Source organism: Myotis davidii, unplaced genomic scaffold, assembly GCF_000327345.1.
Source record: "Myotis davidii unplaced genomic scaffold, ASM32734v1 scaffold935, whole genome shotgun sequence".
In the NCBI taxonomy this organism is placed as follows: Eukaryota; Metazoa; Chordata; class Mammalia; order Chiroptera; family Vespertilionidae; genus Myotis; species Myotis davidii.
In genome coordinates, this window is record NW_006286974.1 from 1,645,386 (window position 1) to 1,663,925 (window position 18,540).

The window sequence follows — 18,540 nt, forward strand, 5'->3', positions numbered from 1 at the left end:
TAAGCCCTTCTCACCACCCTTCCGACAATTCTGGGCTCTCCTGCGGATCCGACTGGGGCAGCCTTCCAGATCTTTTGAGAGCACTGTTTTCATTGTAGACTAGCCTTACAGTTACAGAAAAGTTGCAAAGGGAGTACAGCGCGTTCTCAAAATGCCCCCCACCCAGTTTCCGCTCCTGTTAAGAGTTTTCGTTATAAATGTATATTTGTCAAAACTGAAAACCAACTCTGGTCTGTTAGGACTAACCGAACTGCAGGCTTTATTTGAATTTCATCAGTTTTTCCATGAATGTCTTCTTTCTATTCCAAGAGCTAATCCAGGGTGTCATATCTCTCCGGTCTCCTTCCTCTGCTGTTTTTACAATTACTCTCTCACACACAGACGTGAGCCTTAAACAATACAGCCAGTGTAAGTGCTTGCATGCCTGTGTGTGTGTGTGTGTGTTTGTGTGTGTGTGTGTGTGTGTGTGTTTAAACTGGAGTATCTGAAAATTTCAGCAATTTTTCTGGAAACTTTTTATTTTTAAACAGTAATGTTAGTTGAATTTCCAAACAATAAGTTCACAATATTTTTCTTCAACAGCCAGACACCTTTTTAAGTGAAATTGAAAACCATGTATTCAGTCATTCGCCTGGAAAGAAAAAGAAAAAGACAACAAATAAATTTCCCTGTGATGAAATGAATTATTTTCCCCGAGTTGTCAGGCTTTTCGGAGACGCCATGGAGAGGTGTTTTCAGACTTGATGTTGGCTTTTTCCACTCCAGATTTTAGTTGTGACATCCCTCCGTGCTGCTACGTGGTGAGCTAATTCATTCTTCTGATTTTCTGTATAGGCTTCCATAGTATGATTAGTGGCAGGCTTCTTTTCGCCTTTTTATTCCTGCCCCTGTTGATGGAGTTTTAGGTTGTTTCCAGTGCTTTCGCTATTTCAGACCATGTGCTGTGGTTTTCCTGTGGAGATTCCTGGTCTGTGCTTTTCTCTGGGGTGATGGGGGCCACCATATAAATACATGGAATTGCCTGGCCGGCATGGCTCAGTGGTTGAGCGGTGACTTAGGAAATAGGAGGTCACGGGTTCGATTCCTGGTCAGGGCACATGCCCAGGTTGTGGGCTCGATCCCTGGTGGGGGCTGTGCAGGAGGCAGCCGATCAATGATTCTCTCTCATCATGGATGTTTCTCTCTCTCCCTCTCCCTTCCTTTCTGAAATCAATAAAAAGTACATGGAGTCTGGGAGGCAGGGTGCTCAGTGCCCTGGGCGCTCAGTATATGGACATTTCCAGCTTCTAGGAATAAGAACAAGTTGAATAACCACTCTGCCTCAGTTTCCCAGTCTTTAAAGTGGAGATGATGATGATTACAGTAGCTGAGAGTGGAATTGCTGGGTTAGCGGGAATGCCAATTAAACATTATTTTAGTTGATTCTTGCTAAACCCAGAGAGCTAATGTATCTTTGAAGGTAAGTTGTTCACTTTTATATCTATTGATGGCTGAGGAGGTTCCATAGTGGGTATTGGGGGAAAGTATGGGTATGGGGGTCACTGATAGCTGGAAGACAGTTGCATGGACCCATGGGGACCCCAATTCAAGCCCTCAATCTCACTTCCTCCTCCTGAATTGGTGAGGGGCACTCTTGTTACCCCCATACAGAGGAGGAAACTGGGGCTCAGAGAGGCCAAGCAACTTGCCCAAGGTCTGCCTGGATTAAAAATCTGGGCTGCATGAAAGTTTAATTCCCAGGAAAAATGAATTCTCACTCTTTGCATACATTATATTTGTGATCTGAATGCTCAAAAGTCTTAGAACCACACGGTGTTAAGATAGTAAGAGACGCAGCTATGACCAGAAGATGCTTAAGAAAGCACACGTGACCAAGTGCTGGAAAAAGAGGCAGATGATGCTGGTGCTGTGTAGATGGTGTCAAACAAGCAAGGCCCTGCAGTTCCCTTGTCTGTTCTTTCTCCTGCCTGACCCTCTCAGTAACGCTCATAACCCCATCTTACAGCCCAGGATTAGAAAGGGTAAGTGACCTTTGTAAGGTCATACAGAAATTACATTCCCCATTTAGCTGGTTCCAATGTGTATGCTTTTCCCAGTAAAAAGAAAAAAAGCACTACTTCAGTCAGTCAGCAACTCTGTCTTTACCTGTGGCTTTGTTCTTTATAAAGTTAAAAAAATTTATGTATGAAAAATGTCAACTATACAGAAAAATAGAAAGCACAGTATAAGAACCCCCCCGTACCCATCACCTTGATATGTATGTTTTTTGATGGGAGGAAAATTCAGTGTCTTCAAAAGGCAGAGTTTGTCATCACAAGGACCATCTTAGCATCTGTCAACTTAATTAAACATTCAAAGCTGTACGAATTTTATGCATTTATTCAAGCCAAATTGACAACAATTGCCAGGAAGCAAAATCTCAATGGATTGAGAAAATGCTCCAGAAAATGGCAGTTTTGCACCTTATTTTATGCATCAGAATCAAAGGAGAAGATAGGGGTTACATGAAATTGTTAGAAATAAGGCGAGCCCCCAAAATCAGGGGTCCTGGTAGAATACAACGCATACTCGAGAGCCAACAGCAAGCAAACATCTTTCCTCCTGCAGGAGGGGGCACACACACATGGTCAGGGAGCACACACACACTTTTATTCCTGATGCATGTGATCTGTCCCTCACTCTTTTTTTTTTTTAATATATTTTATTGATTTTTTACAGAGAGAAAGGGAGAGAGATAGAGAGTTAGAAACATCGATGAGAGGGAAACATCGATCAGCTGCCTCCTGCACATTCCCCACTGGGGATGTGCCCGCAACCCAGGTACATGCCCTTGACCGGAATCGAACCTGGGACCTTTCAGTCCGCAGGCCGACGCTCTATCCACTGAGCCAAACCGGTTTTGGCTGTCCCTCACTCTTAATTGGAAGATCTTAGGCTCCCAGTCTTGTGCAATCATCACCTTGATTTGACAGTTGTCAAGATTTTTTAAAAAAATTATAGATATCATAATATTGTACCACTAAATATTTCAGCATGTATGTAAAAAGAAATGACAATCACAATTCTGTTATCTTGAGAATATAAAAAAAAATTCTTTTAAAAAATATATTTTTATTGATTTTTAGAGAGAGAGAGAAACATTGATGTGAGAGCAAAACATTGATTGGCTGCCTCCTGCATGCCCCCTACTGAGGATCAAGCCCAAAATCCAGGCGTATGCTTTGTCCAGGAATTAAACCAGCAACCTTTCCATTCACAGGATGATGCCCAAACAATTGAGCCATACTGGCCAGGGCTAAAAAATGTGGGGTTTTTTTGTTTTTGTTTTTTAATATATTTTATTGATTTTTTACAGAGAGGAAGGGAGAGAGATAGAGAGTCAGAAACATCGATGAGAGAGAAACATCGATCAGCTGCCTCCCGCACATCTCCCATTGAAGATGTGCCCGCAACCCAGGCACATGCCCTTGACCGGAATCGAACCTGGGACCTTTCAGTCCGCAGGCCAACGCTCTATCCACTGAGCCAAACTGGTTTCGGCTAAAAAATGTTTTTTTAAAAAAAAATAATTTTTTTATTGATTTCAGAGAGGAAGGGAGACAGAGAGAGAGAGATAGAAACATCAGGGATGCGAGAATCATTGATCAGCTGCCTCCTGCACATCCCACACTGGAGATCAAGCCCACAGCCCGGGCATGTGCCCTGACCAGGAGTCAAACCATGACCTGCTGGTTCATAGGTTGACACTTAACCACTGAGCCATGCCGGCTGACCTAAAAAATAATTCTTAATGTCATCTAGTTCCAACTCTAAATTCAAATTTCTGCAATTATGGCAAGAATTTTTAAGCCCAGCTTGGCAACCATGAGTGCTTCTTCCTGGGAGAGGTGGTAAGCTGGGAGTTAGGAATCTGCTTGTTGTGCCCACTGAGGCGATGGCCTGCCATGTGAGCATCAGAAACCTTGCTTTCCTGGCCCCATTTTTTCCATTTGTGTTTATGCCCAAGCCACTTCCCCAGGCTGAGTGCGTCTCTTCCTCTTTGGGCTTGTGTGCCTGTCACCGGGAGCCTCGGGAGAGGTCTCCTGGGTGGGAAGCCCCTTTTCTGGGGGCCCGAGGCCACAAATGGCATCAGGCGAGTGTTCCTGGTGGTTCAAGGGCTGATCTGGGCCCTTGCAGAATATGGAGTTTCTAGGAACAAATAAATCTGTGTCCTTCCAATGTGTACTAACCAGAGGTCACCAACTGGTGGCCCATGGCTGGATTCAGTGCCAGGTAGGTCTGGTGTGTATCACAGCACAAGGGGAGAGAATTGGGGGACCCACACAAAACCCTCCAGATTTCCGGCTTCTTATTAGAAATTGGAAGATCTAACAACACTTGCCTGGGACTCAGTAGGAGAAGCCTCTCTATTACTGGTGGCCACAGTCCTCACCACTCCCTAGTGCCTCTCCAACATGCAGCTGTTGTATTTGTCACTATACTTGCTCTGCTGTTTTTTCTTATGTTGAGAAACAATTCTCTGAATCTGTGACTATTACAAGACAGGAAAACAAAACTAGAGCAAGATGGCCACATGCTCTTTCTAAATAGTGGGAGGCAATGAGAGAGGGTGGAGTGAAGAGGGTTAGGGAGGCCCTCGGTTAGTGGCAGAATGCCTATAGGTGAGCCTTGGAGAAAGAATGGGTGAAGCAGTTTAAACAGTAGCTCAGGTTGTTTCAACCGGGCTGGGCAGCAACCAGCCCCCTTCTGTTCTTCCATCAAATCCTCCCAGAGCCTGAGGCCCTGAACTGAGTTGAAACTACTGGACAGAGAGGTCAGGCAATCCACCAGCATTGCACAGCAAAATGGCACAGCCTCTGCTCTGGGCAAGCAAGAACATAGATTATCTGTAAGGTGCTTAATTTGCACTAGCTCCCTTAACCCTCTTAGCAACTGCTCATTGAGCACCAACTGCGCACGATGCAGTCATCTGACACATTTATTAAGCACCTACTCAGGGCCAGGCACTGTTGTCAACAACTAGTGCCACCTTAAAAGACACAAAGGTGGGTGAGATGCATCCTTGACCCTCTCCCCTGATTTGCAAAGAGGTGAGTGGAGAGAGAAAGGGCAGGTGGTGGATTGGCGAGGTTGGCAGTAGAATCTGTAAGTGAGGAATGGGCAGTTGTTGGAGGACCCCATACGATGGGAATTAAAATACAGGGGAGAATCAGAAAAGGTGCCTTGGTGTCTGAGGCAGGCCACAATCCACTATGTGGGCAGGAGCTGGGGATGACAGGGTCAACCCTGCATCCTGCCTGCTCCCCGCTCCCCACCCCCTCCCGGGCCTGGCTGGCAGTGCCTGAAAAAAGTGAGAGTGTCGGGAGAGGCTAGAGACTGTAGACCCAAAATAGAGCCTCCTTCACCCCTGCTGGCCAGCCTGAGTCACGCTGGAATGTGAGTTAGATTGAGGGCTGTGGGCTGGACGAGTCCTTGGCCACAGGGGTCAGATGCCTGGGCTCCCAGCTTCCTGCCTTTGTCTGCACCTCCTAGGGCTTTTCTGGGGGAAAGATGAAAGCTGCGGAAATAACACCTGGCTCGCTGGGGGGCTGCTGCCTAGATAAAGGGGATAAAGGTTGATAAAGAAAGCCCCAGCCCCACCCGCATCCCCAAAGAGGTCTTAGGGAGACAATCTCAGGCCCTGCATTTGGGCAGTTCTCTGTGACTCAGTTTCCTCATCTGCAAAGTGGGGATGCAAATGCCCACTTGGGGTGACTTGAGGTCAGGGTAGCATCTCTACAGCCAGACCTGCCTGGATTAAAACTCAGATCCTCCGCAGTGACTCCGCCCCTCTGCCTCAGTTTCACTTGCTGTGAAATGGGCTTGATAGTAATAATTCCTCCCTCAGAGGGTGACACAGCCAGGGCTCATTAAGTAATAGCCAAGCAAGGAGACCTTTGGAAAATGCATAGCACCTGACATACTGTTGTTACTCAATAAATGGCGCCTGGGAGTCTGATTGGTCCTGCTTCTCAGACCCACCCACCTGCTCCCAGGTCACGAGGAACCAGGCACTCACTGTTCTTTCTGTAACTCCCTTCATCTGCATCACAGCCTGATGTGGTGTGAGTAGTGTTGTCACTCCATTTTTCAGATGAGGAAACTGAGGCCCGGAGAAGCAAAGTCACACAGCCAGCAAGAGCATGGCTGGGATTTGAAACCAGAAAGTGTGGTGCTAAAGTTGGGCTCATAACCACCATGCCCTCCTGCTTTTTGTGCAAAACACTGCTGTTCCCGTGCCCATCTCTCTGGGCTGGTGCGCACTGAGCTAGCAAGTTACTCCAACCCTGGGCTCTGCCAGTGTGACATCTCACCTTTAAATGGAACCTTTTGGAGAAGTGGCCTTGACTCAGGGGCTCACAAAATGACTAGGGGAGAGGGAAGGTCCTGGTGTCTCCCTGGTGCCCCCTTAGAGATTCGAACCTGCGACTTTGCAAGTCTCCTCAGTGATGGGCTCAGAGGCAGAGTGGGGCCAGGGAGAGAGGAGGAGGTGACTGGGCGAGGCACTTCCCAGGGCCCTCAAACCTCAGCTCTGATTCTGCTCCCACATCTCCCAAAATCCAGCTCTCAAACCTGACCATTCTCTCCATTCACCACCTGTCCCATGGGTTACATTGGAGGACAGCCAGACTGAGGGGGCAGGAGGCCATGGTGGAGGAAGATGGAGAGGGGGGAAGGAGGATGCAGAGAAGTTGGTGCTCCCCCAGACTTCTGGAAGTTGGGGAGTCGGATGCTCGGGCTGGCTCACTGGGGACCCTGGCCTATGCTTCCACCATCATTGCTCTCCAGGATGATACAGTAGACTCCTAACACATCTCCCTGCTGCCTCTCTGTTGCAACCTTGTAAAAGCATAATCTTATTGCTTCTCAGCTCCCACTTCAAACCCTCTGGAGGATCCCCATCTCACTCTCTCCTGGGCTTTCGGGGCCTCAAGGTGCACAGGTCATCTCCAACATCACCTCCTACCTCTCACCCCTACATTCTCTGCTCCAGCCACACTGGCTCCTGCTATCATGACAACCTCACCAAGTCCGTTCCTACCCCAGGGCCTTTGCACTTGCTGTTCCCTCTGCTTTTGTCTCCTCTCTTCCATTGTGCTTTCTTCTCATCCTTGGGTCTTGGCTCACATGGTACCTCCTTGGAGAGGCCCTCCCTGACCACCTTCTCTAAACTAGCCCCCTCACTCATATCACCCTTCTTTTTTTCCCCTTTAATGAGATAGAATACACATACTATAAAAATAACCCTTTTAAGATACACAATTCAGTGGTTTTTAGGATAGTCACAGGGTTGTGCAACTATCACCACTACCTAATTCCTGAATATCTTCATTACTCCCAAAAGAAACACTGCACCCATTAGAAGTCATTCTTCATTCCCCCCTCCCCTCAGCCCTGTGCAGCCACTGTCTGTCTCTATTGATTTACTTTTTCTGGATGCCCCATAGGAACAGAGTCACGCAATGTGTGGCCTTTCGTGTCTGGCTTCTTTCGCTTAGCACAGCGGCCTGGAGGTTCTGCCACATTATAGGATGATGTAGTGCTTCGTTCCCTTCTATGGCTGGATATGTTCCCAGGCACAAGCACACCATATTGTTTATCCATTCGTCGGTCAATGGACATGTGGGTTGGCTCCACTTTTTGGCTGTTCTGAGTAATGCTACTGTGAACAATAGTGTGTAAGTTCATGTGTGAGCAGAGGTTTTAAATTCTTTGGGGGGGGTATAAGGCGGGGTCACATAGTAACTCTGTTTAACCTTTCAAGGGAACTGCCAGACTGGTTTCCAAAGCAGCTGCACCATTTTACAGTCTCACCAGAAATATATGCATATTTCCGTTTCTCCTGCACGTTCACGTTCCCTTTATTAAAAAAATGAGGCTCATCTCAGTGGGTGTGAAGTACCGCATGGTGGTTTTGGTTTACATTTTCCCCAATGACTAATGATACTGAGCTTCTTCTCACGTGCTCACTGGCCATTTGTGTCTCTTCTTTGGCAAACTGTCCATTCAGGTCCCTTGTGCATTTTTAAACTGGGTTATTTTTCTTTTCATTGTTGAGTGGTGTCTTCTTTATTTTCTTACCACACTCCTCACTCTGAAACGTTTGTAGGTTTTTTCCTCTCCTCCCCTCCCCTCCCCTCCCCTCCCCCAGCCTGGGCTGTGGGATGTGGGGAGGAGACAGAGGCCAGTGCACATCTCAGGCTGCCCCCTCCCCTCCTCTTCTCTCCTCTTCTTTCCTTTTCTATCTCTCCTTACTAGTATGTGTGCCCAATGAGGTCAGGGACCTTGTCTGCCCTGTTCACTGCTGTGTCTCTGGCACCCCAAATGGTGCCTGCTTCACAGTTAAAATTTGGTGAAGGAATGAATGAATCCACAGTGAAAAGAAGAGTTGGGATGAGTCACTCATTCAGCAGACCGGGAGCTTTCTGCAGCCCTGTGGTTCTGATCATTCACAGACGACACCACGGGTCCTAGCCTGGGTGTAGAGACCTCCAAGGGGTCCACTCTGAGCACCGGCTCTACACCATTGCGAGGCTCCTTTTGTGATCATGATACACGTCCCCTTAACTAACAGCCCCTCTCTCAGAGGGGGCGGGGAGGACAGGGTGGGTGCTCATATACCATGTAATACCCACTAAGTGCTTAGCCAAGGGCAGTGCCCAGTGCGGGTACAATGTAAGTTTGAACGGATTCGTTTTTATCTTGTGCTGCGTTACACATTATTACTCACTCAGCTTCAAACAGCACCAGTTGTTAGCTCCCAGTCTGGCAGGCCAGAAGCCAAGCATGGTGTAGCTGGGTTCTCTGCTCAGTTACGAGGCTGAAATGAAGGTGCAGGTGAGGCTGCCTTCCTGTGGGAAGTATCCGGGGAAGAATCGGGCTGAATTCAGATCCTTGTGGTTGTGGGACTGAAGCCCCCATTTCCTTGTTTGCTGTCAGACAAGGTCCACTCATCGCTCCTAGAAGCCACCTCCATTCCTTGCCAGGGGGCCCCTCCCATCTTCAAAGCCAGCAACAGTCTCTCCCATCTCCGCGTCTCTTTTGTCAGGAAGATCCCTGCCTCTGGAAGCCCCATGTCCGCCTGATTAGGTCCGGCCACTAAGGAGAATTTGTTCTTCCTTAAAGTCAACTGTACCGCCTACCCCCCACTCAATGGGAGGAGTTTATACAAGGGATAGGTCATCTTAGAATTTTATCACAGTGAGCTGCAACTGTTACTAAACTCTCAGAGGAGTTGCTCTGTTCTGAGAGATGATTCTGATCTGACTATCACAAACCCAACCTTCCCACCCCCAGGCTGAGCTAGCATGTACCCCTGGGACATCCCCACAGGCTATGGGCCTGGCCTCGGGCCACCTGAGATAACTCATGCTGAGCTGGCAAGGGGCAGCCAGGGGGCAGCCGATGAGACCCTTCCTTCCACTGCCTTCTCACACCCAGCTGTGCTCTCCGGTCTCATCCTTTCTCTGTGGGCATGACAGGGCATGTGAGATGACCAAAACCCTGGTCCATGCTGGCTCAGACAGAGACTTCTGTACCCTTATAGTACTGGGTTCTGGAAAGCTCTCCCACTCTTAGAGAGATGGCCACCTCCATCACCTGGTCCCCCAGCTTCTGCTCACATCCCCCTACAGTCCGTTCTCTACTCAACAGCCAAAGGTTTCCTGAGACTAAGCCAGATCATGTCCCTACTCTTCTTCAAACCCCCATGGCGCCCACCTGACTGAGACAAAGCTAACGTCCTCACAGCTGCCTACAGGGTCCTGCACGGTCTGGCCTCAACCTCTGCGACTTTTCCTTGCTCCCTCCAATCCAGCCACACTGGCCTCTGTACTGATATGAACACACCAGGCGGGATCTAACTTTGTTCTTTCTAGCTGGAGGCTCCTCTTCCAGATGTCCGTGTGGCTCCCTCTCTCACCACCTTCAGGTCTTTGGTCAAATGTCTCCTCAGGGAAGCCTGCCTTACCCTTTCCAGTTAACATCAAACCCCGTGCCCTACACACGTGACCCTCTTCCCTGCTTTATCAAATGGTGATAAGCACTGTGGTTTCTGCAGGCGACCTGGCGAACCTCCCCTGGACCTGGGCAGTATCCCCTGGTTGGGCTACGCCTTGGAGTTTGGAAAAGATGCTGCCAGCTTCCTCACCAGGATGAAGGAGAAACATGGGGATATCTTTACTGTAAGTATCTCTTGGGAGGGAAGGGGATGAGCAGCTGGTCCTGTCATATCTGATGATTACTGATTCCTCCAACATCCATCCATATCCTAACTCACTCATTCAGCATCCAGTGGTCCCACCAACTTCCTATCCATATGTCTCTCCACTGTACACCCAATGATTATCTAACATCCTTCCCTTCGTTATCCCTCTAGCATCTTCCCAACATTGAGCTATCCAGTCATTCAATGTCTAGCCATACTTGTACATCAATCTAAGCGACTTCTATCCATTCATTCAACTTCACCTATCCAGCAGCCACCCATCAATATGACATCTCTTCTTCTCCCTGCCAGTATCTAAGTAGCACCCTTCCATACTAATAGCCACCCAAAACTCATTCACATATTCCATTTCCATTAAACCTCCATCTATCCACCCATCCATCCATTTTCCTATACTAGTATACCTCTCTAACATTCAGCCAACTTTCATTTGTATATTCAATTTCCACTAACTTCCATTCTTCCACTTATCTACCTGTGTTTCCATCCATCTGCCGCTATTTACCCAACATTCTGTTATTTATCCATTCCATATACATCTATTTATATCTCCATCTATTCATCCATTCAACCTCCAAACAACCATCACCCATCCATCCACTTTCCATGTATCCTTCCAACTTCTTCTATTCATCCAACATTCATCCTTCAATCCATTTACCCAATATTCACTTAGCATCCTGCCACACATGTACCCACATTTATCCATACATTTAGTTTCCAACCAACTTCCAGCCACCTATCCATCTTTCCATCCAATATTCAGTGATCTGTGTTACCATTTATTCCCCCACCAGTAGCATTATTTTCTTAGATATTGGCCTGTATCTTATAAGGGAGTTTCATTAATGTGACTCACAGACCATACTTGAAAATAGGGCCAAGGCCATTTAGAATTGTGTGACCCCTGCATAGACATTTGAGGGGAAACGTCCTTACCTTTGTTTCTGCAGAATTAGAGCTCTCCAGTGCTGTTTCCTTTCTTTCTGGGGCAGCGTGTCACATACAGAGCTCAGCCTCCCAAAGAAGTGGGTCTTGCTTGCACATCCGCTAGCATTTACCCAACAGCATCCATATGTCCTTCCTTCCTCCCTCCCTCACTCCTCCCTTCCTTCCTTATTTCATTCCATCATTCATTTGTCCATCCATCTATCTATCCATCCACCCATTTATAATCTATCCGCTAGCATTTACCCATCAATATCCTTCTGTCTATCCATCCATCCATCCATCCATCCATCCATCCATCCATCCATCCATCCATTTATCCATCCATCTGTCTATGATGCACATACATCCATCTGCTGCCTTCTGTGGGCAGGCTCCCTCCTGTCTGCTGGAGACAGGACAATAACCAAGATAACCATGGCACGTGCTTAAGAGTGAGGTGGTTAAGAGAACAACCTTTGGTTCAAAAAAAAAAATACAGAATTCCAACTCGAGCTCCGCCACTTCTCAGCTGTGTGATCTTGGGCACATTACGTGCCTTCTCTAAGCCTCACTTTCAGCTGTAAATTGGTGAATGATGGTCGTGGTCGTGAGTGTAGATGAAAGACCATTGTCCGTTAAGTACCAGATGGGGCCAGTGCTCAGCATTGGGGTAAGCCTGTCATCCCTGAGCACTGCTGCTGCTCATAAAGGCACTCACTGTAACCTGCCAACTTCCCAGGTGCTGGTGGGGGGCAGGTACGTCACCGTCCTCCTGGACCCTCACTCCTACGACTCCGTGGTGTGGGAGTCGCGCACCAAGCTGGATTTCCACGCCTACGCTGTCTTCCTCATGGAGAGGATTTTTGATGTGCAGCTTCCGCACTACAACCCCAGCGATGAAAAGGCCAAGATGAAGCCGTGAGTGGTCAAAGACGGTACCTGCGCATGGGCTGGGGGTGGGGGTGATCTGTTTCCACCCGCTTGTCTCCACAACAAGTGTCCAGTAAAGACATTTTGTTTTGAGAAAATAAACAGAAACAAAAGAAAAAAAACAACTCCTACATCTTAGGAGACAGCTCTGATTTGAGGAGAAGGAGACCAGGGTTTGGATCAGTCAGATCTAGATTCAAATCCCAGCTCTACCCCTTCCTAGCCTCGGGACTTTGGACAAGTCACTAACCCTCTCTGAGCCTCTGTTTCCACATCTGTAAGATGAAGAGAGATGGGTGGGGTGGCTAATATTTCTGAGTCCGCATTCTGCGTCAGGCTTCATGCATGATCTCTTTAGTCTTCACAACCATGCTGGAGGGTGAGTAACTTACAGCCCCATTTTATAGATGAGGACTCTGGGGCTCAGCGAAGTGACTTGCCCTGGGCCACACAGCTAGGACATGGTGCGGGTCCTGAAACATAAGGAATACTTACATCAACAAGGGGGCATGTGAGCGCAGTTATTCAATATTCATTCTGCAAACATCCGGCCCGTTTGAAATGAATAAAACTAAAACAAGAAAAGACCGTACCCTTTTATGTAATGATGTTTACTTTGAATTTATATTAGTTCACACAAACACTCCATCCATGCTTTTGTTCCGGCCCTCCAGTCCAGTTTAAGAACCCATTGTGGCCCTCGAGTCAAAAAGTTTGCCCACCCCTGGCCTAGGGGTTTACTCAGTCTAAAGTGGTCCTTATCCAAGTTTATGTGCCCTGAGGAGGGACTGTGGTGGTTAGGAGTTCAGACTCTGGAGTTGGGCAGATCAAGGTTTCAATCCCAGCTGTATCACTTGCTGGTCGGGTGACTTTGGGCAAGTCACTTCCCTCCATGTTCCTGAGTTTCTCTGCCTGTAAAATGGGTATCATAATCGTCACTATTATCCCTAGAGTTATCAAAAGAAGAAATGAGATCATTGCTTAGCACAGTAAATAGTATTGGTCGGCATTGTTAATGATGGTGGTAATAATATCATCTCGTTTAAGCCAATCTTCCAATAGCCCCCATTGCCTACAAGGACTGGAGCCCTGGGACCCTGAGGTTGGGGGAGGAAGGTGCCCCTGTGCGGATATTACCTTTAGGAATCTGCACTCTCATTTCTTTGTCCCCTGCCTCAGGACTCTCCTCGTGTGAGACCTGCAGGCGCTCACAGATGCCATGTACACCAACCTGCGCACTGTCCTGCTGGGCGATGCCACAGAAGCGGGCAGTGGCTGGCATGAGATGGGTCTCCTCGATTTATCCTACAGCTTCCTGCTCAGGTGAGCCCGGGCAGCCGCCCTCTCCTACACTCTCAAGTGTGACCTTTGGTGTGTAAGGGATCCACATTTTCCCTGGAGCAGTACAGACACCATCAAGGGCTGTGACTGGTCTGAGCAATGCTGGTTTGGTCCACTCTGTCATTGTGGAGCAAACAGGTCCAGAAAGGGGCAGCTGAAACCACCCAGCAAGTTCACAGTAAAGCAATGCCCAGGTCTCCTGGCCTCTGCCTCCCTGTGTCCTTGTGTGGGCAACGAAGTCAGAGAGGAAGCTGTGGCCTGAGGGTACACGGGAGGGGAGAGATGATGTGGTGGCAGCTGGGTCTGTGTAGGCCCATGGTAACAGCAGGCACAGTTTGGGGGTCAGATGTAAGTGGACCCCTGTATCTGTAGGACCCAAGGCCTGGGCTGGAGCGCCTACCTCCTTGCCTGGCAGCCTAGGGCCTTTTCATCGCCATCTGGAGCCCCTGAAATAGAAAGGGATGGATGAGTTCGATGACCAACACTGATATGGAGGTTCACACGGCCCCAAACCATGAGATGCCACCCCTTACATCCTCCTATGCAGGGCCCTGCCTCACTCAGAGTCACATCTAAGCTCTTACCCTGGCCTATAGGATCCTGCATGATCATCCCCCACGCCTCCTGCTCTCGTCCCCTACTGCTGTCCCCATCGCTCTCTTCCCTGTCATCTCACTGGCCCCTTTGCTGCCCCTTGAACAGGCCAGGCATACTGTAGCCTCGAGGCCTCGAAGTTTCTGTTCCCTTGCCCGAGAATGTTGTTCCCTGCGTATCTGCCTGGCTCCCACCTCACTTCATTCAAGTCTCATCTTAAGTGTCACCTCCTTCAGAGAAGCTGTGTCTGACATCCCATTTAATATGACCCTCTGTTGTTACCTAGCCCCATTCCAGCTTTTTCTCTACAGCTCCTAGCGCCACCTGTAGGTTATGTATATTTTCACACATTTAATTATTACCTGTCTTCAGCCAGGTAAGGTGTTATTTTGCTGTGGAGGTACCTTAGGAAGGGCCCTCACTCCCACCGTCTGAAACCTTTTGGCCTTCTTGATGTGTCTGTTTTTTTATTGCCTATTTTGGTAGAAATATATGTACAGGGAAAAGGCTCTCTGCTTTAAGAAAAGCCCCGTGCAAATGGGATGACAAATGGTGACAGGTGTTAAACTGCAGTGTCACGGGGACCACAGGCCTGGTAGGACAGCCTGACCCTGCCAGCTCATTGCTGTCTAAAAGGGGAGGCCATGACTCAATGCCTGCCTGGGGCTGCCAGGCTGGACTGGGGTTCAGGGGCCAGATTCTGCCCTTTTTCAAATTGAGATGAGGGGAAAATCCTGATTTTGTGTGAATTTTCTCAAAAGTTTAAATATACATTCAGTTTGTTTTTAGGAAAACTCTGTTGACCAAACCAAACCCGTTTGGGACTGAATCCAGTGTGCAAGCTGCCCTTTACAGCCCCTGCCCTGGGAAACAGGGCACTGGTCTGGGAAGAGGCCAGGGCCTCACGGGTTTGGGGGAGAAGGGAGAGAATTCCTTCTGTGCTGATGCGGAGGCATGAGCAGGCCAGTGGGTTGGAGTCTGGGAGGAGCTCGTTCTGGGGAAGGATTGTCTTCTCTTAGTCAGTGGGGTGGGCAGACCGTGAGCCCCCCATCTCTGCCACATGGAGGCCGAGCCTGGATGAAGGGAGGTGGAAGGATGCAGGGCAAAGGGGGACAGTAGCCCGATGACCCTGTGATAGTCTCCAGAGATCAGTGTTGTCAGCATTAAGTTCTAACTATCCATCCATTCACCCACCCACCCTCCTGTCTGTTCGTCTACCCATCCACCTGCCTTTCCTCCCATCCAACCATCCATCCATCCATCCATTCATCCATCCAGTGACCATTCATTGGGGGCCTACTATGTGCCGGCACTATGCGGATAAGGGACAGAGTCTGGGCGAGGCAGGCCTCTCTCTCAGCCCCCAGCCTCCCTCATTCCTGCATCCACCCTCTCCTTCTCAGGAAAACCCCTCTCCCGGGAGGCCCAGGGACTAGGAGGAGCTTGAGGGGGAGCACTGGGCTTCAGTCGTGTCTCTCTGCAGAGGCCGCGGCCTGCCCCTCCCACCACGTGGAAAAGTGAAAACCTGTCGCTTTCCTCCCAGGACTGAGGCCACTGGGCCTGGGGCTGGGCTGGGCTGGAGCATTCAGAGTGGTGGGTAGTGCAAACGTTTCCTCAGGGCGCGTTCCTACAGGCGTGTGCGTGTGTGTGTGTGTGTGTGTGTGTGTGTGTGTGTTTGTATGTATGTCTGTGGTATAGGTGTGTATGTTTGTGTGAGGTATATGTGTGGTGTATGTGTGTATGAGTGTGAGGGTTTTTGTGTATGTATATGTGTGTACATGTATACATGCGCGAGGGCACATGCATGCTCCCATAGCTCATCTTTTCTCCACACGTACATCCCTGTCCTTCCCCTGTCAGACTCCGCAGGTCAAGCTCAGCCTCCTTCTCCTGGTTGCAGCCCCCACCCCCGCCCTGCGTGACCAACCTGCTCCCACCCCTGACCCCTCACACTCCAGCCCTAGAGCCCAGACCAGTGACACCTGGCGGCTCTGACCAGGCTGAGTTGCTCCCTCAGCTCCGGGCCTGTGCCCAGGCTGTGTGCTCTGCCTGAACCCCTTCCCCCTCTTCTTCCCCCTGCTCATCAGACCCTGCCTCCCCAGGGAGCCTGCCCTGCCTCCCTCTCCTGGTCTGTGGCTCATCGTGCCTCACGGTCCCCCTCACTCACTCTGCTGTGGCCTCGCCAGCCTCCTTGCTGCTCCTCAACGCTCCCATCTCCTTCCTGCCTTGGGTCGTTGGCACCCACTGTTCCCTCTGCCTCGGACCCCCTCCCTCCGCACTTTCCTGGCTGCTGATCCCAGCCTTCAGGTTTCAGCTTAGTGGTGAGCCCCATATACCTCTGAGTGCCAGCTGACATATACTTGTTCACTCATTTCTCTTGCCTGTTGTCTGTCCCCTGTCCTAGAGTGTCCGCTCTATGAGGACTTGAGGGTTTTGTCTGTTCACAGTGACTCCCTGGCCTAGAACAGTTGGGCATATAAAGGGTGTCCCAAAATTCACGCAAGAAAAAAAAAATTAAATGGCATGATCTGGGCGGCCAATTCTGATCACCTAAACGGGAAATTACACGACCAGGAAATGACTCATGCAGTAATTGAATTGTGTCTCAGGCTGCATGTAGCACCGTCTTGTTGAAACCACATGTCATCCACATCCATATCTTGCAATTTAGGCACAAAAAACTGGATTATCATGTCGTAATAGCGAGCACCATTAAATTAAAATCTTGCGTGAATTTTGGGACACCCTTTAGCAGGAAAAGTAGGTGCTCTTTGGGTGTATGAATGAAGAAAAGCGTGGAGGCTGCTGTGGGAGGGTTTGGCCGGGGGTGACCAAGGAGGACCCCTCATCTGCTGTTTGCTGCCCCCAGAGCCGGCTACCTGACTCTGTACGGAGTCGAGGCCCTGCCTCGTACCCAGCAGAGCCAGGCCCAGGACCGTGCCCACTCAGCCGACGTCTTCCACACCTTCCGCCAGCTCGACCTGCTGCTCCCCAAACTGGCGCGTGGCTCCCTGTCAGTGGGTAAGCACTGTGGGGACCCTGGTGGGCGGTGGGGCAGACTGAGGGACCCAGAGGGGGCAGCCAAGCTCAAGGTGGAGGGAGGATCTCACTTGTAAGGTGGGGAGAAGAACAAGACCTTCCCAGAAGGTGGCTGTCAGGACTGGCTGACGTAATGAGAAAAAAACAACACTGTTATTTCTTAGCGCTATGTACTAGGTACCAGGTAAAATAAGCATTGTCTCACTCAGTGCTCAGAACAGCGCATCCCTTCATTTCCTTTATATATTGTTAGAAACCAAACTAACACATTAGAGTGTTTAAGTGAAGAAACATTCTCTGGTTAACAACTCATAGATATAGACAGTAAAAAGTAATAATGTTCACTCCTCCAAGCCCAACTTCCTAGGAATCAGTTTTAACATGGTGATTTATATCCCTTCACAGTGTTGTGTAGGAACGTTCTATTTTGCAAGCAGAGACAGATATACATATCTGGAGTGTGTGTGTGTGTATTTACAAAAAGGGATTATGCCCATTATTCGCAACTCATCTTTTTAACCTTACAATACAGATACATTTCCCTCGTCAATACAAGCATCTTCTAGGTTCTAGCCAATGAAATTAGATAAGAGAAGTCAGTTACCAATATAAGAATTAAAACTATCCCTATTTCAAATGAGCAGACACTGTATCTGGAAAACCTCAGAAAATCCATGATAAAACTAACTGAAGCAAAACAAACCAACCAACAAAACAACAACAAAAGAAGAAGAAGAATCCAGCAAAGTAGAAAGATATAAAATTAACATAAAAAATACAGACACATTTCCAGCCCTTACAGCGATTGCCTCTAGTAGTGGGTTGTTATAATTGTTTCCGTGTGTGTGTGTGTGTGTGTGTGTGTGTGTGTGTGTGTGTTACAGTATTTCATTGTACTGATATCTCTTCTGCCATCTGGTGATTTTATTTCTCGATGATAGTTTCCTGGAAGTGGGATTGTCAGGTCAAAGGGCATATCCATTAAAATAGTTATTAGTGAGTATCACATCATCTCCAAAAGATGGAGCAATTTCTACGCCTACCCAAAGGGAAGGAGCCCACCAGATGTTATCAGTCTTTCCGCGTGTTTGCCAATCTGATGGGCAGTTTGTTTTAATTTAGGTTTTCCCACAACTTTGTCAACATGCACTTGTCATCCTTTAAATCCTTGCCAATCTGATGGATAGGAAAGGGCATCTGGCTTTCTAGGCACTTTCCTGTTGACTGAGATGAAACATGTTTTTGTGTTTCACCAGCCAATTGCTTTTCCTCCCTGAGTTGCCTGTTCATGTCTCTAAACGTCTCTTTAGAGGCAAATCCTTATCTTATTGACTCCTGCCATCAATGTTGGAAGTTTGGTACCGTTATACCCATTTGCAGGTATGGAAATTGAGGCTCAGAGAGGTCCCTTGTCGTACACACGGCTGATAGGTGGCAGA

The 18,540-nt window shown here is 48.6% G+C and overlaps 1 protein-coding gene across 1 annotated transcript in view; it reads left to right on the forward strand.

Annotated features, from left to right (window-relative positions):
- Window positions 1-18,540, forward strand: part of PTGIS (prostaglandin I2 (prostacyclin) synthase) — a 96,161-nt gene that overhangs the window by 57,682 nt on the left and 19,939 nt on the right. The window contains 4 exon segments of the mRNA XM_006758816.2: window positions 10,100-10,223; window positions 11,937-12,115; window positions 13,307-13,450; window positions 16,932-17,083. Of these exon segments, the coding sequence (XP_006758879.1) occupies window positions 10,100-10,223; window positions 11,937-12,115; window positions 13,307-13,450; window positions 16,932-17,083 (599 nt within the window).